The sequence below is a fragment of the Dasypus novemcinctus genome, chromosome 11, assembly GCF_030445035.2.
Source record: "Dasypus novemcinctus isolate mDasNov1 chromosome 11, mDasNov1.1.hap2, whole genome shotgun sequence".
Taxonomy (NCBI): Eukaryota; Metazoa; Chordata; class Mammalia; order Cingulata; family Dasypodidae; genus Dasypus; species Dasypus novemcinctus.
In genome coordinates, this window is record NC_080683.1 from 7,698,134 (window position 1) to 7,724,836 (window position 26,703).

Below are 26,703 nucleotides of genomic sequence, written 5' to 3' on the forward strand. Positions count from 1 at the left end.
TAACATCGTCCGCTCCTGGGAGAGGAAGGCCAGATAATAAATGCTATCGATCTCTGGATATCTAAGCCACCTTGAGATTAAACTAGTCACACCTCAGAAAATCATTAGGAGGCCACCGAGTGTCAAATTCCATTTTGCATCTCCTAAAAGAAACCTGTGACTCCTAGGAGAGGGGGATGGACCTCCCCCCACCTGGCCCCCCACCTCCGCTCCTGTTCTCTGTGACTGACGGATCGCTGATCACCAAGTCCGCCAAGCCGTAGGAGCCCACTCGGATAGGGCGCCTGGCTCCTGGTCCCGCTGGGCTCAGCAATCCCCCTGAAGTGCTGAAGGAAGGAAGGGAGATCAGGCTGCACACCCTCAGACCCATTCTGGAGGGTCCCCTTAGACCTCGTCTGGAGACTCCATGCCCTTGGGGGCAGTTTTCAGAGACGGGCGATGGAGAGAAAGGGGGCTGGGTGGGTGGGGGGAAATCACCTTTCCGGAGTCCAACTTCCCCCTCTGGGGCTCTCTCTGCACACACCCCAACCACTGCCACCTCCTGCAAGCGTTTAGACTGTGGGGGGAGGAGACTTGCCTCTCGACCCACGGAGGGTGGGGCCCAGGTGGGAGCTGGACAGATGGGGGGGAGTGACTGACAGCAGGATGCCACGGCTGGAGAAGGAAATATAAATATAAAGCAGCCAGGGAAGGACTGGACAGGGGCCATCTGAAACACACGGTACATTCCGGCCCCAGCGTCACACACTGTACCAGGCTTTTTGAGAGCAGGGAGCCCCGAGGAGGGGAGGAACCAGAGCAGAGGCTGCTGCGCCGTGGGGCCGGCCTCCCCCTCCCCCCCTTCTCCCCCAGCTCGGGCCCCCCAGGGAAAGTCCCGGTGTTCCTTTTGCAACCACAGGAAACCTACCGTCCCTCTGCACACTCTGTACTCCGTGTTCCTCGCCTCAGCTCTGGGCTGGGCGCCGCGGATGAGTGTGCGTGGGGCGGGGGGGGGGGGGGGGTGCAGGCAGCCCCCAGTGGCCCAGGGAGCATCAGGAGAGGTGGCGAGCCCTGCTGCAGGCACTGACCCCGGAGCCACAGGTGAGGCGGGGGCGGATGGCTGCCAGGTGCCGGGAAGGAAGTGCCTTGCCCAAGGTCGCGCAGCCAGGGGCTCACCAGGGGCTGGACCAGAGTGCTTCCAGAGTCGCGCAGCGCTGGGCAGCTCTCCTGGGTGTAGAGGGAGGGCGTGGCGGCCCAGGGAACAGGCAGTGCCCGGACGGAGGGTGGGGAGCCCAAGGCCTCCAAGCTGGGCTGGCTCCGGGGCAGGCCTGGCCGGTGCACCCTCCCCTGCCCCGCGCCGAAGCCTCCCCCCTGCCCCTTAACTAGGAGAGAATTCTGAGGAGGCTGTTTCATGGGGCTGCGCTGTCCATCAACATGAGTCACCTCCAGTCCTCGCCTCGCCTTCTCGGCGCACACACACAGGCCCTGCACCTTGGGGCATCTTTCCCCCCTGTAACACCACCATCTTCCTTCTGAGACCCTAGGGTCGTTCCACTCCCTTGGTACTCAGCACCTGCCGGCTCAGGTTATAATTTAATCTCCTCCACCCCCGTGTCTGTCTCTTCGACTGGCCTGTAAACGCCCCCAAGGCCAGGACACCATTTCTCTACATCCAGCGTTTCTCTGACATCCACTCCCGTGCCATGAGCTGGAGCGGTGGTGGGTGGCCTCCGACCCAAGCTGACTGTTTTTTCTGTCTCAAGGACCTTCCAATCTGGTTAGAACAGGATGAGTAAGCAGATCGGGTCACACATGTACCCTGTGAAAGATAGCAACCCAGTGCGCCGGGCTGTCTTTCGGGGGAAGAAGGCAGGCTTGCCTGGAGTTGTTCTGAGAAGGTTCTATAAGCTCGAGCTTGAGGGATGGGGAGACGTGGAGAACGTGGCGTGGGAAAGGGCACAGGCAAACTGTGGAGGGGGAAGGAGGGAGAATAAAAGGCTTCAGGAACTGCCTTAGGCAACGACATCTTAAGGACTCAACGCTGAGCCTTCCGCGTGGTAGGAGCACAGCAGGAAAATCCTTTGTCCCTGCTTGGAGGCGGCAGAACCTGCAGGACCACGACAAAGAGATGTGGTTCTGAGCAAGGACGGGCGAGGAGAAGACGTAACTCGGAATGAACCAGGGCTTGGGCTGCACAGAGGGGAAAGGTCAGCTGCAGGGGCCGCTCGCGGCCTCCTCCTCCACCCCGCCGTCGGACTCCCCCCTGCTGGTGTCCCCGCTCTCTGTACTCCTGGCCTCCCGCCAGGGGGTTCCCAAGCTGTCCAAAAAGGCTCGGCTTGGCCTACCGGCCCCTGGGAATCCCTCGGGGTCTCTGAGCTCCAGGCTTCCGTGCAGGAAGGCTCAGGGACAGGGGACGAGAGAAGGGGACCCTCCCTCCGGGATGGGCTCGAACTGCACCCTCCACTCCCAGCCACGGGCTCGCGCCGTGCGCCGTCACGTGACTGGCAAGGCCAGGTCTGGCGCGCTCCCGCTTCCACGTCTGCAGACCCCCGGGCCGAGCGCTTGGTGGGCTAGGGCGGCAGCCTGGGTGGCCCCGTCCCCTCGTCCTGCCCCCAACGCCTCGCCCCCGCCCAATTGCGCTAAACCAGGCACCGGGCGGGGGGGGGGGGGGGGGGGGGGGCGTCCCAGGCCAGGGGTGAGATGGGGGATGGGTGGGCCTGGGTGCTTGAAGACTGGAAACGGGGCAGGGCTGCGGGACCACCTGGCCCCGCGCGCGCCCCCGAGGCTGCGCGCCAGCTCCCCGCCCCGGCCGGCCCGGGTCCCCGCGCGGCGCTCCCACCGCGGCGCGCACACACGCGGGGCTGCGGCGGCGGCGACGAGGCTGCGTGCCGAGCGCAAGCCGCTAGCACAAACAGGGCGAGGAGGCTGGTGTGAGCGCCTGGGCCCGGTGCCAGCTCGCCGGGGCTGGAACACAATGTCCCGAGCGGGCGGGCGGGCGGGCGAGCGGGAGCGAGAACAGCCTGACTCAGCAGCCGGGTAAGTGGGTGTGCTCGCTCACCAGATCAACCGCTCTCGCAGCCTGCGGTTAGCGGAGACCGCGCGCTCGCCGGCGCCCTGGGGTGGGCGGGCCGAGCGCACGGCTGCGCCCCAGCCAGCCGCGCGGGGCCTCCACGTGGCCCGGTCGCTCGGCCTTCTGGCCCCTCCATTAAGGCGTCTGCGTTAAAGGCACCTCTGCCCACCGGGAAGGGGCACGTGCCTCACCCCACCAGGCAGGCGTGGCTGGGCACACCGTTCCCCAAACCCCACCCCTCCGGGGCGCCCCTGGAGGGCTTGATGTGGGGGTGTTACTCTGAAGTGCAGAGAGGGGTGGGGATTTGTTCTGGGGTGGTGGCAGGAAGAGGCGGGGGGAGGGGGGCGAGAGAGAGGAGCCTGGGGGAAGTGGGATATAGGACAAGAAGATCTCCCCCATCTCTGTCCTGGCTGACCCAGGGTCAGCCTCTTCCTGACCCCTCCCCTCAAAACCACTAGGCCCCTGAAGATTTCCTCCGAGAGGCAGGTGGGGAGGTGCCTCGAGGCCTGAGATCCTGCTTTTGTGCCTTACCCACCCTCCCGCCCAAAGCCACCTCAAAGACCCACGAATCCGGCCACCCACCCATAAAGCTCCTCCTTCCTCGGCTGCGCCTTGTCTCCCCTGTGGTCCGGTGGAGCCATTGAGGACGACAGCGCCAGGTTGGGGAGCTCAGATGGCTGCCAAGAGCAGTGTGCTTCCTGGGGGGGGGGGCGACACGACTGACCTACACCCCAGCCTTCTGGGGTGTCTATAAGGTGCCCCAGGGGACATGGTGTGCCTGGAGAGTGCCAGGGCAGGCAGGGAGGGGCTCGGTCCTCCGCTGAGTTCCAGGAAAGGCCCTGGCAGTGTGCACAGGCCTGGGCTCCAGGCCCTCTGAGGGTGGAGCTGGGGGAGGGACCCCAGGCTGCTGAAGTGCCTCACCTGGGCCTCGTGCCCTCAGGTTCACCTGATGGCATTTCTGGCACCCTCTGTAGCCACAGGTGAGGGGATCAACGCCAACACCTGCCTGAGCCACGGACCACCTTCCCACACGTACCTCCAGCCCACACTCGCTTTAGCTCCCGTTCGGGAGGCACCTTCACTGTTATCGACCTGTACGTGAAACCCGTCCATGACAGCAGGTCAGTGATGGTTCTGAAGCCGTTTGTGCACCTACAGGGACGGGGTCGCTCTCTCCAGGTGGCCCACTGTCCTGGACTTAAGTCCAGTCACCTCTGGGACACCTGCCTTCAGGTGTGACTGAACTCATCCTCGGGCCTCCCGTACCAGCGCCACCCCATTGGCCCCTGGGGCCTCCTGTTCCCCAGACTCACCACAAAAGCGGACTCCTCCTAACTACTATTTCTCCTTCATGATTCTGTATCTGGCCTGTTAACCAGCAACCCACAGCTCTTTCCCTTGGCAGCACTTATTACAAGATTTATTATGTTTGCTATTTTTCTCATTCACTCTTTCCTTTCTAAGCCTCATAGATTCTACCTTTGGCCTACATTCCCACAGTGGCTGCTACACTTTCCTTTCTGATCCAGGCTTTTCCTTCCTCCTACACACCCTGCTGGAATAATCTTTCTCAAACACCTTTTATTGTGTATGTTATCAACTTCAGACTCCTCAGCTAAGCATGCTGGTACACCAGCTGCTAACTTATGCACTTCGTGGGAGAGTCCCAGATTCATTCGTGGTATGTCCAGGCCACACGGTCCAGCACGAGGCCTGGTGCACGGCCAGAGAGCAGCAAGTGTTCCTTGAGTGAACGCTCCATTGAGTTGTACTCCCTTCTCATCCTTCCAGTTCTTTCTCCTGACTTGGTCCATCTCTTCCCACCAAGCCTATTGGCTGCCTGATGCTCCCCGGGCCCTTTTGTTTAAAGGAAGCACTATTTTTCATTTCCCCCAAACCTTCAGAGGGAGGTGTGAAAAGGAGACACTAACGTCCAAGTACACATCTGGGAGTTATGCCACATACTCTGCAAAGACCCTGAGTGCAGAGTGGAATGAGTGCAGCTGCCTGCTGGGAGCCTCTGTCCCAGAAAGAGACAAAACCAGAGAGGAGGAGAGGGCAGGAAGAGCAGGAAGGAGAGTGGGCACCATCAGTGAGTGGCTTTGGGGTTCACAGAAGGATTTTCTCCCTGCTGGGAGATTCCAGCCTGCTAGCTCTGGGACCCTGCTGTGATGCCCCAGACTGTTCTCTTCTTTAGTATCACACCTTCCCTCCCACCCCCATCCAAACACCCAGTGATCCTGGCTCGTGACCCAGCTCAAAAATCACCTCCTACAGGATACACCCCACACTGATTGTTTTGTCATGAACTTCCCTCTGAACCTTGAAAACTGCCTCTGATCTTTTCTATATTTTATTGCTTAGTGATGGCCGGTAGTGTTTTCGACCTTTCCCTTCCATAAATTCTAAGCTCCTTCTAAGCGGCAACCGTGTCTTTTATTCATTTCATATCATCTATTGGGAAGGAAGCACTCAGACTTTGGAGGCTGGATCCTGGATCCGGGTTCCAGCACTTAGCTGTTTGGCCTTGGGCAAGCCTCCTAACCTTTCTGAGCCAGGATCTTCAACTGTAAAGGAGCTAGTAATAACTTACCCTGCAGAATGAGGGGCAAAGATTAGAGAGGATACAAAGCGCCAGGAAAGTGTCCATCACACGCAGGGCGGACCATAGCTAGCCGTCCTTCCGTGCCCGCCCCCCAGCCCGTGGCTGGCGCCTTCCCTGAATCGGGGAACAAGGTCTCCCTTAACTACCACCGTCCCGGGACACTTTTAAGCGTGAAAAGGGGCACTGTTAATAATTACGCAGGTTCCATAAACAACCCGGGACGCACGGCCCCCCTACCTGCCGGCAGCCGGAAGGGGGCAGTGTTCGGATGGAGCGCCGCGGCTTCCCAGCGGAGAAGCACGCGCCAAGTTAAAGTTCAATAAATGTTTGTTGAATGAAGGAACGCACAGAACCTGCCCCTGACTCAGTTTCTTGGAGCCCGAGGGAGGGATGAAGCCCGAAATGCCCGCCCCCGGGCCCCAGCGCAGGCGGCAGCCCCTTTTCTCGAAGGTCTTTCTTTCTCCCGCCCGCTTTCCCGCCTCCGGGTTGCCTTAGAAACGGTGACGACAGCCCGAGGGTGTGGCCTCGCTCCATCCTCTCTGGGAGCCCGGGGCCCCTTCTTATCCCGGCCCGGGGCGGGGGGTGGGGGGGTAAGAAGGCCTGGGATCCTGCCGCCCCCGCCCTGACCTTCCCTCCGGGCCGCCCTCCTCGGGAGCGCCGCTCGCCCGCGTGCGCGCTGCCCCTGCCCCCACCGCGCCGCCGACCCGGGCCGGGGGCCGGGAGAAGGGGGCCTGCGCCCCCCGGGCTCCTCCAACCCCCGCACCCCCCCCACCCCCGACGGGCCAGGAGATCCCGCAGACCGCGGCGCCCCGCCCTGCCCCTTCCGGACCCGCCGACCCGCTCGCTGCGCGCTCCGGGGGGCGGCCGGGACGGCGGGACCCCACGGGGGCGCCCGGGCGCCGCGGAACGCGGGGCAGGAAGGAGTTAAACAAGGTGCCGGCGCCGGGCGCGGCGGCGTGGGGGAGGGAGGCGAGGGAACGTGCGGGCGGGGGCGGGGGCCGGGAGCGAAAGAACATCCTGTGCCCGCCGCCGGATGCGCGGAGGGGGGAGTGGGGAGAGGCCCGGGCGGGGAAGGGCGCCGCCTGGGTCCAGCCCCCGCCCCCGCCGCCGGGGGCGTCGCCCGGCGCTCGTGCAGTCGCCGGCTCTGTGCGGGTCCCCGCGCCTCCGCCGGCGTCAGGAGCTGCCCGGAGGCCTCAGGCGCCGGGTCCGGGCCCGGGGCGGCGCGGGCGGGGAAGGAGCGGGCTCGGGGAGCGGGCCCCGCGTGGCGGCGCGGCCGGCCCCGGGCCGCTTCCTGGCCCTCGGCCGGGGCGGCGCGCACGTGTCGAGCGTGCCCTGGGCGCCGGCACAGCACCTGATCCCGCCCTGACAGCAGCCCTTCAGCAGCGTGGGTGGGTGTTAGCAGACCCGTGTTCCGGATGAGGAAACAGTCAGATTATGAATTTGTCCAAACCCCACGCTGCTGGGATTTGATCCCAAGCGGATCTGACTCCAGTGAACTTTTCGTTAGAGAGGAGGCTGATTTTTCCTTAGCTTCTCTGGTGCCCAAAAGTGCTGGCCCTCCAGGGTCACCGTCTGTGATGGCCTAGCACGGGTCTTACACGCGTTAGCGCCCCCCCCCCCCCCAATATAAAGGACCCAGTGACAGGGTGCTGGTAAAGAGAATGAGGCTGTGGCAATAGGATTTCAAGGGGGGGGGGGGAGATGGTTTGGGGGCCAAAGCAGGTCATGGGAACGGAGGGGTGGGACGGACGGTGCTCCTAATGTAGTATTTGAGTGGACTTCAGGGAGAGCTCTGAAGAGGCTCAGGGCAGTTAAATGGGTCAAGGGAGTTGGGATTGGTTAGCCTGAAAAGATCAGGGGAGGGGTAGTGGGTGGACGGAAGGCACTAGCAAATGTCTTTCAGTCCAGGATGCACAGAGGCAGGCTTTCTCTTGGCTCTGCCTTCCCACACAACATTTTGTAAGAAAACCTTCTAAGAATAATCGTTAAGATAGCCAACATTTGTTGAGCTGCGTGTGCTGGGCATTGTTTCCAGGGTGTTACTCTTCACAACCCTGTGAAGTAGGTATTAGAGTTCACATTTTACAGGTGGAAAAATTGAGGCACAAAAAGATCACATAGCTAAGTCCCGGTCTGGACCAGGTTTGAACCCCAGCAGTCTGACCAGAGCTCACCCTAAACTCAGCAACCCCTCAGATAGTGAGGACATAAGCCTTGAGGTGAAAAGGTGGCCCAGATGGCAGAGAAGTGTGTACCAGGGCAGGCCATGTCCTTTTGCCTTGGTGAGAGCAGGTAAGGCACTCAGGGCAGGCTGTGACTATCTGGAATCTGACTTCCCCCCAGCCAATGATTCCAGATTGCTGAATTTGAGAGGAAAAACGAAACAAAGCAAAACAAGAAACAAAAACCAAATTCCCAATAGAGTTGCCAGCTTTTAATTTTGCTCCCTAAGAACATTCAAAACGCACCTACATGGAGGCGGATGTGGCTCAAGTGATTGGGCTCCCGTCTACCATATGGAGGGCCCCGGGTTTGGTTCCTGGGACTTCCTGGTAAAGGCAAGCTGGCCCACGTGGTGAGCTGGTTTGGCAGGATGGCAAAGCAAGGAAGAGATGCAGAGGCCAGATGGTGAGAGACACAACAAACCAGGGAGCTGAGGTGGCTCAGGCAATTGAGCGCCTCTCTGCCACGTCGGAGGGTCCCAGGATCGGTTCCCAGTAACCCCTAAAGAGAAGAGAAGACAAACAGGCACAGAAGAACGTGCAGTGAATGGACACAGAGCAGAGAGCGAGTGGGGGGGGGAGGGGGAGGAAGGGGAATAAATAATTCTTTAGGAAAAAAACCCACACACCTATGGCCTATTACCATCATTTCATAAAGAAAGGACATTTTAATCTCCTCCAAACAGGAGAAGACTTCATCTCTGAACTAAGTACATTAATTCCCAAGAAAAGCCTGTCTTCTATTTTACACCAACAAGGAGCCATTCCTGTGCCTTTGTTTTTCATTGTGCTCGGGACTGGTAAAAATGTGCCCTGGGGATGACACTGCCTCTGACTCATTTGAGGGCAGAACAAAAGAAAGGGGCTTTAGGCGTAGCAGGAAGGAGTTAAGTAGGGCCACAAAAGAACCCTCCTTTGGCGGCCTTTAAAGAACAGAGCACCATTTCCTTGGGATGTGCAGGCTGCAGGATCAACTCGGTGGGATGGTGGGAGCAGTCACTGGGGTTTCAGAATGGTAAATTTGGGTTCCCTCAGGTGACAAATAGGGAAACCGAGACCCAGGCAAGGGCAGTCCCTTCCTCGTCAAGGGTGCCTTCGGGTAGATGCACCTGGAGTCCCCGTTTCCAGGGACATTGTTCTGCCTCCCAACTCCTCCGAGAAGGGCAGAGCTGGACTTGAGCGGCTCCTCTGTGCAGGGGTCCTGTGCTAGGGGCTGGAGCTGCAGAAACTCCTGCTTTTGGTCAGACAGGTAAATGGAAACGGCAGGGGAACAGGCAGATGCTGGAAAAGGTGAAATTGCCCCAGAGACTGCAGAACTTTTAAGTTGCTCTCCTCCTAGTCATCCTCCAGCTGGGGAAGCAAGGGGCTGCCTGCAGAAACACCCTGAGGCCCAAGGAAGGGTCCTTGGTGGAAAGACCAAAGACCAGAGGGCCAGGGAATGAGGGGACCCGGCTGCCTTTGGGCAGACCCCAGAACCCCTCCCAGAAAGACCCAAAGGCCCCAGCCCAGAAACGGGCCTCTGCCGCCCTCTGGTGGAGGAGAGGCAGCCTCTGGAGCCACCTGCCGGGGCCCCGTCAACCTGGTTGGCCTAAAGAGAAGGCCAAGGCAAGGTCCCCCCTGCCCCCAGCCTTTTTATTCCCCCCGAACCCCATTTCTTACAGCCTCCACCACCGAAACCTCACTCCTTCCACTTGCCCCCCGCTGCCACCTCTCCCCGACCACTGCCCTCCACCCATCCTCTCCCCGATTCCCTTTGTTGCCCGCGTTCTGAGTCTGGTACCTGGTTCCTGGCCCTGCCGGAAAGTTCTGGTTCCGGAATGCCCCTCCCCGGGCGCCTCGGGCCTACCTCCCGCCTGCGAGGCGGCGCCGGAGACATGGGGATGAGCATCACCGAGTGCCTGGGGCACCTGGACCTCCGCAAAGGGGTGGTGGGCCTGGTGACGGGCGCCGGGGCCGTCTACCTGCTCTACAAGGCCATCAGGGCCGGCATAAAATGCCAGCCGCCCATCTGCACCGCCTCGCCCACCTGCATCGCCCGTGAGTGCCCGGGCCCTGGGGAGAGGGCTCTGCCCCCGAAGGCCCCCGCTTCCGAGGACTTCCCTGTGGGAGGGCCCGAAGGTGACTCCTCCACGTTTCGCTCTCCCTCCTCTCTCTCTCCCCATCTTTCCCACACCCACCCTGCAGCCCCCTAGACGAGGCTCTGCTGGAGATGCCAGTTCAGGGGCCCCCGGGTGGGGGCTCACGCTCAGGCTCAGCTGGCAGATCTCCAAACACCACGGTCACTCCAGCTCCCAGGAGCTCGGGACTTTAGGGAAAGGGGACATGTGGGCACGCAGGACCAGAGCTCCACCCGTTCCTGTGGTGCCTCGTGCAGACGGGCCTCAGAAACCCCTTGTGCAAGATTCCTTACTGCCACCTGTTGGGAAATGACCGCCATATACCGATTACATTGAAACGCTCCAGGTAACTGCCATATGCCAGAAATGGTCCTAAGAAAGACACAAATCTGTGATAGCTACGTTAGGGGCCATAAACCATTAGATAGGGTGCCCTTGTGCAGTGGACACCCCATTCAACTGTACACGATAGTCCTGCATACAGCCAGAAGGCTCTTTACAGAAAAGGCAGGCAAGCCTTGTCCCAGGTCCCTCTCCCCCTCTCCACGTCCCCAATCTTCTGTCACGTCTGAGTCCACAGCCTGAACTGGGTCGGGGTGGCTGTCTAGGCCTGGCCATCGAGCGAGAGCGGCGCGGGCGGGACTCGGGCGAGCTGCGGAGGCTCCTCAACTCTCTGGAGTGCAAACACGATGAGTACGCCAAGAGCATGATCCTGCACAGCATCACGCGCTGTGTGTACTTGCTGGAGGCCGAGGTGAGGGAAGGGGGGCCGGGGCCCCTCCCGTTGGGTGGGGCCCCGGGGCTGCAGCTCATCCCCTGTCCCTTTGGCCAGGCTTGGTCCTGGGGCCTGTCACCTCTCCGGCTGATGGAGGGAGGGTTGTGCTGAGGGGGCCGTGAGGGCCAGGGGGCTGGAGACACCCGCCTCTCCCACCTGCTCTCCTCCGCCCACGCGCCGTAGGCCTCTGCCTGCACTCCCGATGACGTCAGGCTGGTGGGCTCCATGCTGGATGACCAGGACAACAGCGTCAAAATCCAAGCTCTGAACACGCTCAAGGCTTTCTCTGGCATCAGAAAATTCAGACTCAAGATCCAGGTGAGCCCGGGGGCCAGTGGTGGAGTGGGGCGCGCAGGACAGCCACAGCCCGTGAGCCCTTCAGAAGTGGCAGAGGCTAACGGAGTATTTTCCAGGAGTTTGTTTGACTCTGGGTTTGGAACCCAGAAATAAATTTTTCCTTGGAAATAGGTGGGAACCTGCTGGTCAGATTCCCAGCAGGGCAGGAAGAGCCTTTGAAACTCAGGACGAAACTGAGCAAGGGCACCGGGAGTACCTCTGAACCCCAAATACAGATGGTCCCCATGTCTGTGATGGCCAGAGGCTGGTAGGTGCCCATGGGTGCCTACCCCCCCCCCACTACCTGGAGAAAACAGAAGCCCCCAGGCGTCAGTTCTCCCAGCGTCCCACCGTTCAGCCCTCAGCTCACCTGTTTCTACACATCCTTTACTCCTTTCCTGCCGGTGCCACGAAAACAAATGGCTTTATTCCTTTCTGTGGTCAGTGTCAGTCTGGGCTCTGGATCCATAAGGGCCTCTCTAATTGGTTAGCCTCTCAGCTGGAATGGCCTCTCCTGGCTCCTTCCCACTTCCATTTAGCATGCTCTGATCCCCTCCTCTTAAGAAAAGAAAGCCAAAAAGCCTCTTTTTTGACTTCCACATCTCCCTCCAGCAAATGGTCTGTCTCTCAGAAACTAAAAATAAATAAAATATTTAAAACCTGTAAGAATGTATAATCCATGTGCAAGGGAGAAAGAATAGTAAAACGAGAGCTGCCTGCCTCCAACCCAGGCTAAGAAATGCATCGTCATCCATATGTGAGGTGCCCCCCGCAAACAGGGGCAATCATTCCCCTGCGTTTTGTTTATCAGTTCCTTGATTTTCTTTGTAGTTTTACCATTTGTGCCTGAATCTCTGCGTGTTCCAACAGGACAAAGCAGGCAATAAATAAGTGAAATAGAGTTTGGGATGTTTTTACATTTCATAGCCATGGAAGCGTGCAGCTTGTATTTTTCTGTGTTTCCCCTCTGCCCGTCCCCAACATTGGAAGGTTCATCCTAATAGACATAGGTGGCTCTAGTTCCTTCTTTTTCGCTGCTGTGCAGTATCCTGGTATGTGACTCCCCTGCCGTTTTATTTATCCATTTGTCCTTTGGTAGGCATTCGAGCTGTTTCCAGGCTCCTGCTGTCTACACGGTACGCCGTGAGCATTCTGGCTCAGCTCCCCCTCTCGGGAGGGTTTCTCTCAGGTGTGTGGGCAGGAGCAGGATGTTTCCAGAAGGGTGATAACTACTTTCACCCCCACCGACTGGGCAGGATTGTTTCTGTTGGGCCATTACCTCCCTGACACCTAACATTTTCACTTTAAAATTTTTGCCATCCAACTTTTCTTTTTTTGGCGGGGGAAAGCTCTCCAGCTCTTCAGCTGCTGCCTCTACTTCCTCCCCAAACCCTCTCATTTTCTCTAAGACAGTTGAGCCTCTATCATCTCAGAATTGCCTGGAGAGTAGGGTAAAAACGAAGATTTTAGGGTCCCACTTTTAGTCCAGTTCGACAGGGGAGCTGTGTTTTTCACAAGCCTTCCCCCCACCCCCAAGGAAATTCTGATGCAGGTGCCCGAGCTTGGCTCCTCCTTCCCCAGCGTCTGCGCCCCGGGACCCCCGTGTTCTCTCGGAGGAAAGCAGTTGTTCCCTCTGCGTCCTTTCCTGGCCGCCATCTGCGGCCTGGGGCTCCTCTCACCCCACATCCGTGAGCAGCGGCTCTGGTCGTATCACTTAGACGGCTCAGAGGCCTTCTACCCCAGTGCATCCAGAATGGAGCTCGCCGCCTTCTCTAAGTCAGCCCCTGCTCTCCAAGGCATCGGTCCCATCAGCCCCTGCTCTCAGCACACCGTGCACGGCGGCCCCTGCCGGCTTCTGGCCCCTGCCCCACTTGCCGCGGAAGTTTCATGCTCTCCCTCTGCCTGGCCCCCCATACCTGCTGTTCCCTGCGCCCCAGGCTTGCTAACTCCTGCCTGCCCTCAAGTCTCAGGAGGCGGGTGGCGGCAGGGAGGAGCAGGTACTGGGGATGCTAATTCTCATGGGAATACTGCACCCCCCCCCCCAGATTCTCAGGTTCTTCTGACGTGGCCCATGGCTCGTGAGGTTATCTGCCTTTGATAGTACTCCTTGGCCCCAGCGTTTCACCTCCCAGAACCCAAGTTCTCTTTATTCTCTCAACCAATGTACGTCGAGCACCTACGGTGTGCAATAAACAGAACAGAAAAGATCCCTCCTGGTGGAGCTTACATTCTAGCAGGGCAAGGCAGGCAGTAAATAAGTGAAACAGAGAGAGCGTTACACATCTATCAGGTGGAGAGAAAGAGAAAGAAAAAGAAAATGAATGGGGATTAGGAGACCTGGGGTGGGGGAGGGAGCCACAGTTTTAAAAGAGAAAACTCTTTCAGATCCAGGGTTTGGTGAAGGGTTTGTAGACATGACACCAAGAGCACAGTCCACAAACCTAAAATCGAACGAAGTTGGACTTCCTCAAAGTTAGAAATGTTTGCTCTGGGAAAGACCGGGTACGAGGATGAAAAGGCAAGCTATGGACTGGGAGAAAATCTTTGCAAACCACTTACCTAACACAGGACTCACATTTAGTTATGTAAAGAACTCTCAAAATTCATGTTAAATCAGGCAGTCCAGTTAGAAAATGGACAAAAGACACAAAGCGTTATTTCACTGGAGAGGGTATATGGCTGGCAACTAAACGCGTGAAAAGACTTTCAGCAGCACTCGTCCTTAGGGCACTGCAAGTTAAGACAACATGAGCTCTTACTATGTACCTATTAGAACAGCTCAGGTAGAAAGTGACAATACCAATGCTGGGTCTCTTACTCATACCCTGGAAAGAGGTTTGGCAGTTCCCTTCAAGGTACACTTAGCACACAGGTGAGCAATAGCACTCCTAGGCATTTACCCGAGAGAAATGAAAACCTACGTCTGCACAGTCCTGTACGAACTGTTCCTAGCAGCTTTGTTTGTAATAGCCAAATACTGGAAACCACCAAACTGTCCCTCAGTAGGCGACTGGCTAAACACACTGTGGTATGTACATTGGTGTCTCGATATACAAAGCTATTTGGATGGCTCTCAAAGCCTTCTTGCTGAGTGGAAAAAAAAAAAAGCCAATCTCAAAATGTCACATAGTGTACGATTCCATTTCTGTAAAATGTCCAAAATCATAACATTGTAGAGCTGGAAAACAGATGGGTGGTTGCCGCAGGTGCAGTGGTGTGGGGGGCAGAGGCCAGCGGCGACTTGAAGGGACAGCCAGGGGAAGACGTGTGTGTTGATGGAAGGGTCCGTATCTCGATGGCAGGGGTGGTTTCACGAATCCGCACGCGTGATGAAGAGACGTAGAACTAGACGCGCGCATTGCCCTGGTTTCGATATCGTACTATTACGTGGTGCAACCACTGGGGGAAACCGGGTGACATGTACACGGGACCTCTCTGGACTAACTTTGCAACTTGCTGTGAATTTATAATTATTTCAAAATAAGTGATTTTAAAAAGCGTGTTACATGTGATGGTGGTATGGAGAAATAAAGACGGGGGTTACGGAAGGCTGGAGTGGGAGGGGTGTCGCACTTTTAAAGGAGGTAGTCATAAAAACATATGTATTTTAAGAAAATAAAATAGAGGGAGTGGTCAGGGAAGGCCTTGTAGAAAAGGTGACATTTAAGCAAAGTCTTGAAGGAGGTAAGAGAGCGAGCTCTGAGAACCTGCGGGGTGAGCTCTCAAAGCAGCAGGAAGAGCCTGCACAAAAGCCCTAAGATAGCTGTGCACCTGGCGTGCTCAAGGCAGAGCTAGGAGGCCACTGTGGTGGGAGCCCCGGGAACAAGGGAGAGACTCGGAGATGAGGGCAAGGGCATAACATGGGAGGGAAAGGGTATATGGCCCTTGTAAGCCACTGTCACGACTTTGGCTTTGACCCTGAATGAAATGGGGCTCTTGAGCAAGGCGTGACCAGCTTAACCCATCTGCTCTACCACCAGGAGGTTGGGGATGGGGGCTCTAGGGTGGAAACCAGGAGGCCGAAGGCAGAACCCCAACAGGAGGTGGTGGCGGCTTGGAGCAGGGTTGTAGAAGTTGGCGTGGTGAGAAGTAGCTTGGTTGTTGATCTGTTTGGAAGGCAGAGCCAACAGGATTCCCCAAAGGACTGGAAAAGGGGTGTGAGAGAAAGTCAAGGGCTTTGAGTCTCAGCGGAGGGAAGGAGGGTGACTCCCGGGACGGCTGTGGAAGGAGCAGGCTTGTGGCATGAGGACGGTATGTTACCTCTGAGAGGTCTGGTAGATACCCCGCTGAGCCCATGGCTCTGGCAAGCAGCGCAGAGAGCTGGGCTGGACACAGACGCTTGAGAGAAATCGCCATGTAGATGGTACTTAACACTGAGTCTGGACGACAGCACTAAGGAAGTGGCGTAGCTAGAGGAGGGAGGTTGGGTAGGAGAACCGGGAAAGAAGTCTGGAAGAGCCGCCCAGGGAGGAAAGGATTCCCAGGAGGTGGGGTGTGGTCAGCGAGGTCGAACCAGGTTGAGAGTTCAAGGGAGAGAGAACCGTCCGCCGGGTCTGGCCAGGGTCGTGGTTGGGGGCGACAGAGAACGAGGACGGAGGCTGAGTCAGTGGTGGGCAGCCACCTGGAAGAGCAGCTCCTTCTCTTCCTTCCTCCCAGGAGCACTCCATCAAGGTTCTGGAACTGATCTCCACCATCTGGGACTTGGACGTGCACATGGCGGGGCTCCGGCTCCTCAACAGCATCCCCCTGCCCGACTACGTGCACCCGCAGCTGCGGCGGGTGATGCCCGCCTTGATGGAGATCCTGCAGTCGGACTACATCCTGGCCCAGGTGCCCGAGGACCGTGCCGCGGCCGCACCCCCCAGGCCAGCCCTGGAGCGGCACGTGGTGGGGGGGGGCGCGGAGACTGGGGGACCGCCCGCTGGCGCCCAGGCCCCCCGCCCTCTCGGGCTTTAATTCTTTCCCCTCTCCAGGTGCAAGCTGCACGCCTGCTGAGCCAGCTGGCGCAGAAGAACGACCTGCTCTATGACATTCTCAACTGCAAGGTGAGGGAGGCACGGAAGAGGGCTGGGGTGTTGGGGAAGGAAGCATCGTGGATCCTCCGGGCAGACTTAGCCCTGAAGACGTCGCCTGGTTCCTCCTCCTGCCTCTGACCTCGATGTCTTGAAGACGGTCCCTTCTTCCTTTCCCTGGTGGAATGAGAACCCGTCTTGCTGGGAGGGGGTTCTCCTTTGCGGGGCTTTCTGAACTCTGAAAGGGACTCAGGTGACAAAACAAGGGCTAATTTAGGTATTTCGATAGCAGGAAAAAATTACTTAAAACTACATGTCTAGGGAGTGGGGGTAGCTTGGTGGTTGAGCACCTGCTTCCCACGTATGAGGTCCTGGGTTCAATCCCCAGTACCTCCTAAAAAAAAAACCCAAATACCAACAATCCTCCAAAACTACACATTCATCCCAGATCAGATCAGCTGTCGGGGAGGGTCAGGCAATCCCTCCACATCATCCTCACACAGGTACAGAGACGGAGGGAGGCTCGCCGCTGTGTTTCTACAGCTACTAGGGAAGAAAAAGGGCATGCGCAGTGATGGAGGGCTCTTGAAAGTTCCAGCCAGACGTGACGCTTGCCACTTCTGCTCACATCTCATCAGGGGATGTTATTAGGACTAGAAGGGGTTACTGTGTAATAATCGAGTCATCAGAGGAATGAAGCAGCTCTAAACTCGTATATACCTAAAAACATAACCTCAAATTATATACGGCAAAACCTGATAAAACTTGAAGAAGAAATTGATACTTCTACCACCACAGTGGGAGGTTTGAGAGATTTTAACTATTCTTTCAGCAGTTGATAAAAATCTAAAGTTAGTAAGGGATTACTTGTTGTCAATGACACAGAAAACAAACTTGAGCCTTTAGACATACCTAGAACCCTGCTCTCTACAATTATTATACGTGCATTTCTCTCAAGCAGGCAAAAAAACATAAAAATTACTACACCCTCAGCCCTAAAGTTTATGTCTCAACGAATTTCCCACAAACAGTGTTATTATATCACTTGTGTTTTATGACCACAATGCGATTAAGTTAGAGTATGATAGTTGAAGGAACACAAACAAAAAATCCCAAATCTGAATCTGAAATGTAGATGTCCTGGTGAGCTGAGACAGTGGGCGAATCAGAGAACGAGAACAGAATTGCCGCGTCCCGCCGGTTCCCTGGGATTTCGTGCCTGAATTCTCTCCATCCCCGCCCCAGGTGCACTCCAACTTCCTGAACCTGTTCCAGGCCTCCCAGCCGGGGGGCCTGCTGTTTGAGGCGCTGGTGTTCGCCGAGCGCCTGAGCGAGGGCCGGAACTCGCCCCACTACCAGGCTGTGAAGTGGCATTACAACGAGCAGTCCCTGCACGAAGCCCTCTTTGGGGACGAGTCGCGCCTGGCGGACCGGCTGCTCAGCCTCGTCATCCACCCCGAGGAGGAGGTTCAGATCCAGGCCTGCAAGGTCATAGTCAGCCTGCAGTGCCCCCCGGACTTGGGAGCCCGGTCCTCCTCCTGCAAGCCCAGTTCTTCCTACTTTAATAACTAATGGGAAATAAAATTACGGAGAGTCAGTACATGAGTATGGGAGACAAGCTTGGCAGGCGGTGTCTGTCCAGCGCCTTCCAGGGCACAGGGTAGATTTCCTCCAGTGTTACCCCTGCCCCAGAGCATGACGCAGTATGGGTGTGTCTCCCCAAATACATCCTTATTTCCATGTACGCTCTTAGATGGACAAACTCCCTCTAATCTTGCTGCTTTTCCGATTTGAGCGTGGAGCCAATGCTTTCAGAGAGTTGGGAGAGGGCAGATTTGAGGACTGAGGGCAAAATCAATCAACAAGAGGTAGTAGAGCCTTGGATTAGTCAGGATGGGCTAAGCTATGCTGCAGTAACAAGCAACCCCCCCCCCCAAATCTCAGTGGCTTAAAATGACAAAAGTTTATTTTGATTCACACTGCATGTCCATCACAGGTTAGGTGCAGGGAGAGGCAGAGGTCAATTCCATGCCATCCTTACTCAGGGACTGAGGCTGAGAGGCTCGGTCGTTGTGTCTCTACAACTGTTAGGGAAGAGAAAGGGCATGTGGCAGTGATAACCAGCTCATCAAGTTCCAACCAGAAACGATGCTTACCACTTCTGCTTATATTTCATTGACCAAAGGGGTAGGGAAGCGAAATCTTACCATGTGTCCAAGGAAGAACGGAACATATTGGCTGAACAGCATTAATGATTGTGAACTGTGAGTTAATTTGAGAGTGAGAGCTCTGGAATCAGACTGCTGGAGTTGAATCCCTGCTCGGTCACTGACCAGCTGTGTGGCCTTGGGCAAGCCATTTACACTACCTCAGGGGCAGTGGGAGGAGGAGATGAGTTAGCGAATGTAAGCCCCTTAGCGCCATGCTCACATACAGAGAGCGTTCATCGAAGATGGCTCCTAGCAGCTGTGAAATCGTCGTCGAGGAAACGAAAGACTAGCCCTGGAAAGGGCCTTAGAGAGCGATGGGTCCCACGTTTGTCCAGCTTTTTGTGGAGCACCCTGAACGTGCCTGGGTCTTAGCTTTGGAAACCAGAGCAATTGTAAAAGTCGTAAGAACCCATAGCCACGAGGTCTCCAGGCTCTCCAACCGAAGGCACTCATCACTTTCAGGTCTCCTCCTTTCCTCTTGTTTGTTCATTGTGTTTTCTGTGAGTTGCTTGCTGGCAAACCAATGGAGGTGGCCGCTAACAATGCGTTATGCAAGAAAAACCTAAAATTGAAGCTTTGCTGAGTCTGCTAGCCTTTGATTTGGAGGCAGCCCATGTGGGCCAGTTATGGACTGAAGCAGAGTTTGAAAACCATTTTCTAGTCCACGGCCAATTCTGGCATTTTAATGAAAGGAAAACAAACGCAAGAAGGAAAAGTGACTTTCTCAAAGCCAGAGGGCTGGTCTGGGGCAGAAATAGGATCAGCGCCTCCTAGACTTTCTCTGCCCTTTTGCTTCCCCACCTTCCTCCCTCCCTGCCTGTGTAGGGCATGTTTCCCTCAGTCCAAGCCCCGTGAGAATAGACCACGAATCCTAAGCCTGAACCCGTGGTAGCTGAGAGGGGTCTCGCTGCCTTTAGAGGCCAGTTAAGGGCTGAACTACCTAAGGAAACCTGTCCCCACTGGACCCCTGACCCAGGCCGTCATCACTTTTGGTGGTGCTGAAGGGGAGTTGGTGAGGACAGGCTCCACCGGCAGGGCCAGCTTCTCGGTTCTGATGTGTCACCTCTGTGTGGATCTGAGTCAGCAGTTCTTGTCTCTCGCCCGAGTTCAGGCTTGAAGCTGTTCCTTCCTGTTTCTTAGGCACCCTGAGGCCACCCCAGTTGAAAATGTTAAAACCCAACATCCTGGGAAGCGGATGTGGCTCAATTGATTGGGCTCCTGCCTACCACTTGGGAGGTCCTGGTGCCTCCTAAAGAAGACAGCGAGCAGGCACAATGGGCAGGCCTGGCAAGCTGACGCAAGATGACACACAGCAAGAGACACAAGAAGAAAAACAATGTGAGACACAACAAAGCAGGGAGCAGAGGTTCCTGGTGCCTTCTAAAGAGGGCAAGCAAGACAGCGAGGTGACATGATGGGTAGGCGTGGTGAGCTGATACGACCAGATGACACAACAAGAGACACAAGAGAAGAAACATAACGAGAGACACAACAAAGCAGGGAATGGAGGTGGCTTAAGCAATTAGGTGCTTCCCTTCCACATTGGAGGTTCCTGGTGCCTCCTAAAGAAACAAAGAAGACAAACAGACATAGCAAGTGCAAACAATGAGGAGGTGGGGAGAGAGAAATTTAAAAAAACCAACATTGCCTACCTACCCCTTAATCAGCAACCCTCGTGTCTGCCCATGTCACCAGCTAGGAATTGAGCATCGCCTTCAAATTACCCTCCCCACCATATCCAACCCAGCGATTCAGCACATCTCAAGTACACCCAGTTCTCTGCTATTACCTTATCTCCCACATCAGGCATTTTGAGTAGTCTAACAAATTTTCCAATTTCTGGTCTCATCCTCTCTGACCTTACCTACCCCAGGCGAATCTTAGATTCCCACGTCCCGCGCTGTGCCATCCTCGGAAGCCTTCAGGGGCTCTCCATTGCCTTAGTGGACTATTTCTCAGCCCCAAAACTAAGTCACATGATCTGACAAATATAAATGTACCTGCAGGGAGATCAGGCTGGTTATCCTTGAAGATATAGCAACCGGACCCCTTTTTTACATGACAGAGCCAAGTGAATGAGTGTTGCATTTGCAGGGCGCTGCACCAGCTGGCCATTTTGCCGGCCATTCGCCTATTATGTCGAAGTTCTGCTGCAGCCAAACTGGAGCGAGTTAGTCTCTGTTAATCATAACGTGTCATCTTGCCTCCAAGCTTCTGATCTGACCTTGCCCCTCCTTAGAAAGCCCTTTCCTCTCTTTTCCACTGGGCTGTATCCTGGAGTGTCACCAAAGTTCACCCATGTCCCATCGTGGCTTAGAGCTTTCTTCAATTGTTCCAGCCCTTGGTGCTCCCCGCAGCACTTTTGAACTGCTCATTTGGCATTTGGAAGAATTCCACCTTGTCTCTTACAAACCTTGTTCTTTTGGGGGCGGGTATAGCTGACCACCTCTAAGAGCCTTGAGGGAAAAGCCTGCTCGGGGTAGGAACGTGATGGTCACGGAAGGACAGTTGGCAGCAGGCAGAGGAGAGGGATTGGGCAGGAGCTCTGATGCCTTTTCTCACCTCACTTCACTCCAACTCGCTTCCACCACATTCTGCTCATGAGAAGTGTCACTAGACCCAGTGCACATTCAAGGGAAGGGGGATAAGTGTCAAAGAACTTGTGAACACTGAAAAAGCACCATAGGGGCATCAATCAGCAAGGACTAGTTGAACACCTACTCTGTGTGCTGCAGCCAAATGCCTGTGTCTCTCCCGTAGGAAGGTCCTCTGCCAAGGAGAAGAGAAAGTTCTTAACCCGTAGTTGCTACCCCAGCCCTTCCCTCAGTTTTCCTTCTGGCTACTTAGTTCGTGTCCTGCAGACTTCTTTCAGGCAATTATATTTCCAAGGAAACATCTTTTTCCGTCTTTTCAGTGGATTCTAAGAAGACTCCATGGAAGAGGAGGGGCTCGAATAGGGTCTCCAGAGGGCAGGGGAGGGCTTCTTGGGTGGAAACTACTTGGGCTTTACCAAAAAGGAAAGCAATCAGAGTTGCCTGTGACAGGATTCTGATGGGGCTTAGGGGCCAGGCAGGTTGCCAATGACTTCTGATCTCCTGAAGAAGATACACGAGGGGCAGAAACAGAAAGCCCCCCTGTCTGGCTTCTACCAGGGCCCTAACATGGGTTCTCAAGCAAACAGGGCTGGGGTCTCTGATTTGATCTTAAAACTCAGAGCAGTCCTCCCCTGGCACTCCCCCGCCAGCTCTCCCTGCCCTGTACCCAGCGCCGGCTTCAGTCACTGCATCCTGACACTGTCACACTGACGTCACTTGTCACCCCATCCCCATGATGCCTTCCGCTTCCCTCATATTCCCAGAGGCCAGCAGGGGCCTGCCAGGTGTTATGGGCCCGGAAATGTTTAATGAACAAATGAGTGACTGAAGGGATGAAATCCTAGAAAAGGGGTTCACTGGGTCCGAGGGTCACATCTTCCCCCGGGTTATGAGAATGTCATGAAAAGATGTCAGAACAAGCCCAGACACGCTACTGGTCCCTCCACAGGCTCCCCACTGCTGCTCAAGGTCCAGACCAGGGCTGAGGGGAATTCCCACCTGTCCCCCTCCCCCGGGGGCAGATTCTCCTCCCAGGGGCTGCAGCTCACTCTGCTGCACCTCTCAGTCCTGCCACGGCGTCAGGCCGGCTTGGGGCTGGGCCTGCCCTCCTCTATCCGTCTCCTTAGCCGGGCTGTGCCGCGGGGTTAGGGCTGGCTGAGTTTTGATCACGACTGAAAGAAAGTAAAGATCTAAATAAAGGCAAAGACATCCCACGTTTCATGGATTGGAAGATTTATTATTAAGATGTCAGTACTGCTAAAGCCATCTATAAATTCAGTGCAATCCCTATCGACATTCCAGAAGCCTTTTTTTTTTTTCTTTTGCAGAAATGGAAAAGCTGACCCTCAAATTCATATGGAACAGCAAGGGGCCCCGAATAGCCAAAAGCATTCTTGAAAAAAAAAAAGAGCAAAGTTGGAGGACTCACACTTCCTGATTTCAAAACCTACTACAGGGAAGCGGACTTGGCCCAGTGGATAGGGCGTCCATCTACCACATGGGAGATCCACGGTTCGAGCCCCAGGCCTCCTTGACCCGTGTGGAGCTGGCCCATGTGCAGTGCTGATGCGCACAAGGAGTGCCCTGCCACGCAGGGGTATCCCCCACGTAGGGGAGCCCCACACGCAAGGAGTGCACCCCGTGAGGAGAGCCGCCCAGCGCGAAAGTAAGTGCAGCCTGCCCAGGAATGGCGCTGCACACACGGAGAGCTGACACAAGATGACGCAACAAAAAGAAACACAGATTCCTGTGCCACTGATAAGGATGGAAGTGGACAAAAACAAGAACATGCAGCAAAATGGACATAGAGAACAGACAACTGGGGGGAAGGGGAGAGAAATAAATAAAAGAAATCTTAAAAAAAAAAAAGAGATGTTTCCCTAAGTTTAAAAAAAAATACCTACTACAAACTTACAGTAATTAAAACTGTGTGGTACTGGCTTAAGGAGAGAAATATAGACCAATGGAATAGAATCGAGGGTCCACACATCTATGGCTGGTTGATTTTTAAGAAGGGTACCTGGTTCATTCACTGAGAAAAGAATAGTCTCTTCAACAAATGGTGCTAGGACAACCGGAAATCCACATGTAAAAGAGTGAAGGTATATCCCTCCTTCTCCCATCTACAAAAATGAACTCAAAATGGATCAATGTCCTGAATATAAGAGCTAATACTGTAAAACCCTTACAAGAAAACATAGGGAAATATCTTCAGGACCTTGTAGTAGGCACATGGATTTTTACATTTTACACCAAAAGCATGAAAACAAAACAAAATATAGATAAAATGGATTTCATCAAAATAAAATATTTGTGCATCAAGGGACATCATCAAGAAAGTGAAAAGACAACAGAAGGGATAAAATATTTGGAAACCATATATCTGATAAAGATTTTAATATCCAGAATATATTAAGAACTCTTACAATTCAACAAGAAAAAGACAATTTAAAAATGGTTCAAAGGTTTGAATAGACATTTCTGCAAAGAAGAGATTCAGATGGCTCATAAGTATGTGAAAAGATGCTGATCATCATTAGCCATTATTCCACTCCTAGGTATATACCCAAAAGAAAGGAAAGTAAGGACTCAGACAAATATTTGTATACCAGTGTTCATCACAGCATTATTTACCATCGCTGAAAGGTGGAAGCAATCCAAGTGTCCATCAACAGATGACTGGATAAATAAAATGTGGTATATGCATACCATGGAATATTATTCAGCCATAAAAAAGAATGAACTTCTGATACATGCTACAACATGGATGAAACTTGAAGACATCATGTCGAGTGAAATAAGCCAGACACAAAGGGATAAATATTGTACGATTTCTTTCATATTAATACTTAGAATAAGCAAATTCATGAGACGGAAAGCAGAATAGTGGTTATCAGGGGTGGGAGGAGAGGGGAATGAAGAATTACTGCCGAATGAGTTCTGGTTTTGTTTTGGAATGATGAAAACAGTCTGGAAATAGATAGTGGTGGAAGTTGCACAGTATTGTCAATGTACTCAGTGTCAAAGAATTGTCCACTTAAAGTGATTAAAATGATTTTTGCGTTCTGTATATTTAACCACATTTAAAAATAATTGTGTATTGGGGAAAAAAAAACTTAAAATAGGGCCTCTTCTCTCTAAACCCACATGTTAACACCAACTGCTCTCGAAGTCCAGAGTAATAAGAACTCCAGAGTTAACTTTTATGTCTGAAGAGACAGAAAGAGAAAAGAAGGAAGAGAGGAGGGAGATGGATTTTGTTTTTATGGAATAAAAATCCTTTTGTCAGCAACAAATACAACCTTTATGCATCTCCCATGATAACAGATGGCAAGGGTGGTAGGCAGCCTCCCACTGTGACCCAACGACTCCCACCTCCTGATATTATTCATTCCCCGTCAGTGCGAGCTGGACCTGGTGACTTGCTTCTAACCAAGAGAATGTGGGAAAGCGAGAAAATGCCGTTCAGGCTACGGAGGGCTGTGGCTTCCATCTCGCTGGTGTTTCCTCTCGCCCTTTTGCTTGCTCAGGCTCGTGAAGCCAGCTTCCCTGCTGTGTGCTTTCCTGCGGAGGGACCACGTGGCAAGGACTCAGGCCAGCGGCCAGCGAGCAGCCGGCACCCCCGGCAACCCCTTCAGTGCACTTGGAAGCGGCTCTGCCCGGGTGGACTAGGCCCCAGCTGAGTCCCTGAGGGCCGCCTGGTAAAGACCCGGCAGGTGACCCAGCTCAGCTGTGGTTGGCTCCTGACACAGAGTGCGGGATAATAAATGAGGTTTTATGCTTTGGGGGTGATTTGTTTTGCAACAATAGATAACTAATTCAACAAGTGAGGGAAGCGGATGTGGCTCAAGTGAAAAGGCCTCCACCTACCATATGGGAGGACCTGGGTTCGATCCCTGGGACCTCCTGGTGAAAAGGAAAAAGAGAAAGCCAGTGCCCACGTGGCGAGCCGAGTGCCCGCATGACGAGCTGAGTGCCCACGTGGCGAGCTGAGTGCCCGTGTGGGTGGCCGTGCGGTGAGCCACTGCCCTCACAAGTGAGTCACGCAGCAAGATGATGACACGACAAAAGAGAAATGAAGGGGGCAGTTGAGGTGAAGCGCAGCAGAGACCAGGAACTGAGGTGGCACAATTGACAGGGAACCTCTTTCCACATCAGAGGTCCTCGGGGTCGAATCCTGTTGAATTCTAGAGGAGAGAAAATGAGAAGAGAAGACAGAAATAGACATAAATACAGAAGATCACATAGGGAATGGACACAGACAGCAAAAAACAGCAGGGTGTGGAGGGAGGAATAAATCTTAAAAAAAAAAAATGCAACAAGGGACTGCTGTTCCAAGGCTCCAGGCCCTGGGTCAACTCTCTCCTTCCACTTACGGGTGAGAAGAAAAATACCCAAGACCATGCACCTGTAATGCCTGCCGCCCTGCCCGTGGGTTGTACCCAGGGCCCACGGAACGTCCTGGGCCACGAGGTGGGTTCCTTAGAGAGGGGTAAGAAGCGGGCAAGAGAGACACCTCCATGCCACCTGCCCACCGCCCAGGTTCATGCTCCCACGGAGCCAAAGGTAGGTCAAACTCCATCCCAGGATCCCCCTTTCCTGTTTTTTTTTAACCCCTCTCCCCAGTTGTCTGCTCTCTGTGTCCATTCGCTGTGTGCTCTTCTGTGACTGCTTCTATCCTTATCAGAGGCACGGGAATCTGTGTCTCTCTTTTGTTGTGTCATCTTGCTGTGTCACCTCTCCGCATGTGCGGCACCATTCCTGGGCAGGCTGCACCCTCTTTCGCGCTGGGCGGCTCTCCTTACGGGCGCACTCCTTGCGCGTGGGGCTCCCCTACGCGGGGGACACCCCTGCATGGCAGGGCACTCCTTGCGCGCATCAGCGCTGCGCATGGCCAGCTCCACACGGGTCAGGGAGGCCCGGGGTTTGAACCGCGGACCTCCCATGTGGTAGACGGATGCCCTAACCACTGGGCCACGAGTTTTTCCCCCCCTTTCCCTTTAATTGTCTTCTCTAAACTTTCTCATTACCCTAGAGCTTCACAGTCACTGACACCTTAGAACTGGGCGCAGGAGTCCCATAACCCAGATGAAGTGAAGCTTGTCTTTCCATCACTGGAAAGAAAAGTTAAATAAGATACTTTCCCTGCCCCCCCCATTGTTCCCTTAAATGTTTGACACTTGCTGTCCTTATCTGCTCATGCATAAGAGATGGGGAAATGAATGAGCAAGAAGAAAAGTAGCCATAGAAAAACCTAGCTGGGTGATTCTTAAAATGCTTTATGTATTGCCGTTTGAGCTGCAGTGACCTCGTTAGACACGGTAGAGGGAAAAGGGGCAAGGCAGGCAGAAAAAGAGACGGCACTTTGTGCCCTGGGAGTCAATCTCTTGCTGTGTCCTGGTGGTCTACAGAGAACACCAGAAGGTCCAGGCCACCAAAACAAGTGTGAGGACCTCAGCTGCTGCCAAGGGAGTGAGGTCATCCCCAGGATGTGCCCCGACGAGGTACCCCAGGCCATGTCATTGGAAAGTGGGGAGGCGGCGCTGTACACTGCACCTGTCTCCCGAGCTGGAAACGGTCCAGGAGAACTGCCACACAGCAGTGACCCCCGGGCTGGCAATTTCTGTTGTTTAGAAGTGACCAAGGGAGGTTTTCTTTTTCTTGACCAAGCTGCCAGCCTTACTCCTTGAGTGTGCCTACCCATTCCCTCTTTTTTTAAATAAGATTTATTTATTTCTCCCCACCCCCACCCCCCGTTGTACCTCACTCGCTGTCTGTTCTCT

The 26,703-nt window shown here is 54.8% G+C and overlaps 2 protein-coding genes across 4 annotated transcripts in view; one reads left to right on the forward strand and one right to left on the reverse strand.

Moving 5' to 3' along the window:
• FKBP5 (FKBP prolyl isomerase 5) overlaps window positions 1–6,118 on the reverse strand; it is a 147,406-nt gene extending 141,288 nt beyond the window's left edge. The window contains exon 1 of the mRNA XM_071218427.1: window positions 5,892–6,118. The gene's annotated coding sequence lies outside the window, so the exon portion shown is untranslated. The remainder of the gene's footprint in view (window positions 1–5,891) is intronic.
• On the forward strand, window positions 954–17,713 carry ARMC12 (armadillo repeat containing 12). Of its 3 annotated transcripts, none has more exons than XM_058306630.1 (6): window positions 954–1,080; window positions 10,602–10,747; window positions 10,952–11,086; window positions 15,761–15,934; window positions 16,078–16,149; window positions 17,362–17,713. In XM_058306630.1, the coding sequence occupies exons 1-6, from the start codon at window positions 969–971 to the stop codon at window positions 17,686–17,688; spliced, it is 966 nt and encodes a 321-aa protein (XP_058162613.1). In that variant the 5' UTR covers window positions 954–968; the 3' UTR covers window positions 17,689–17,713. The 3 variants fall into 3 exon arrangements, with proteins under 3 accessions (XP_058162613.1, XP_004458374.2, XP_004458375.1); XM_004458317.4 differs by lacking the exon at window positions 954–1,080 and adding an exon at window positions 6,941–9,994; XM_004458318.4 differs by lacking the exon at window positions 954–1,080 and adding an exon at window positions 6,943–9,913.
• Window positions 17,714–26,703: the final 8,990 nt, after the last annotated feature.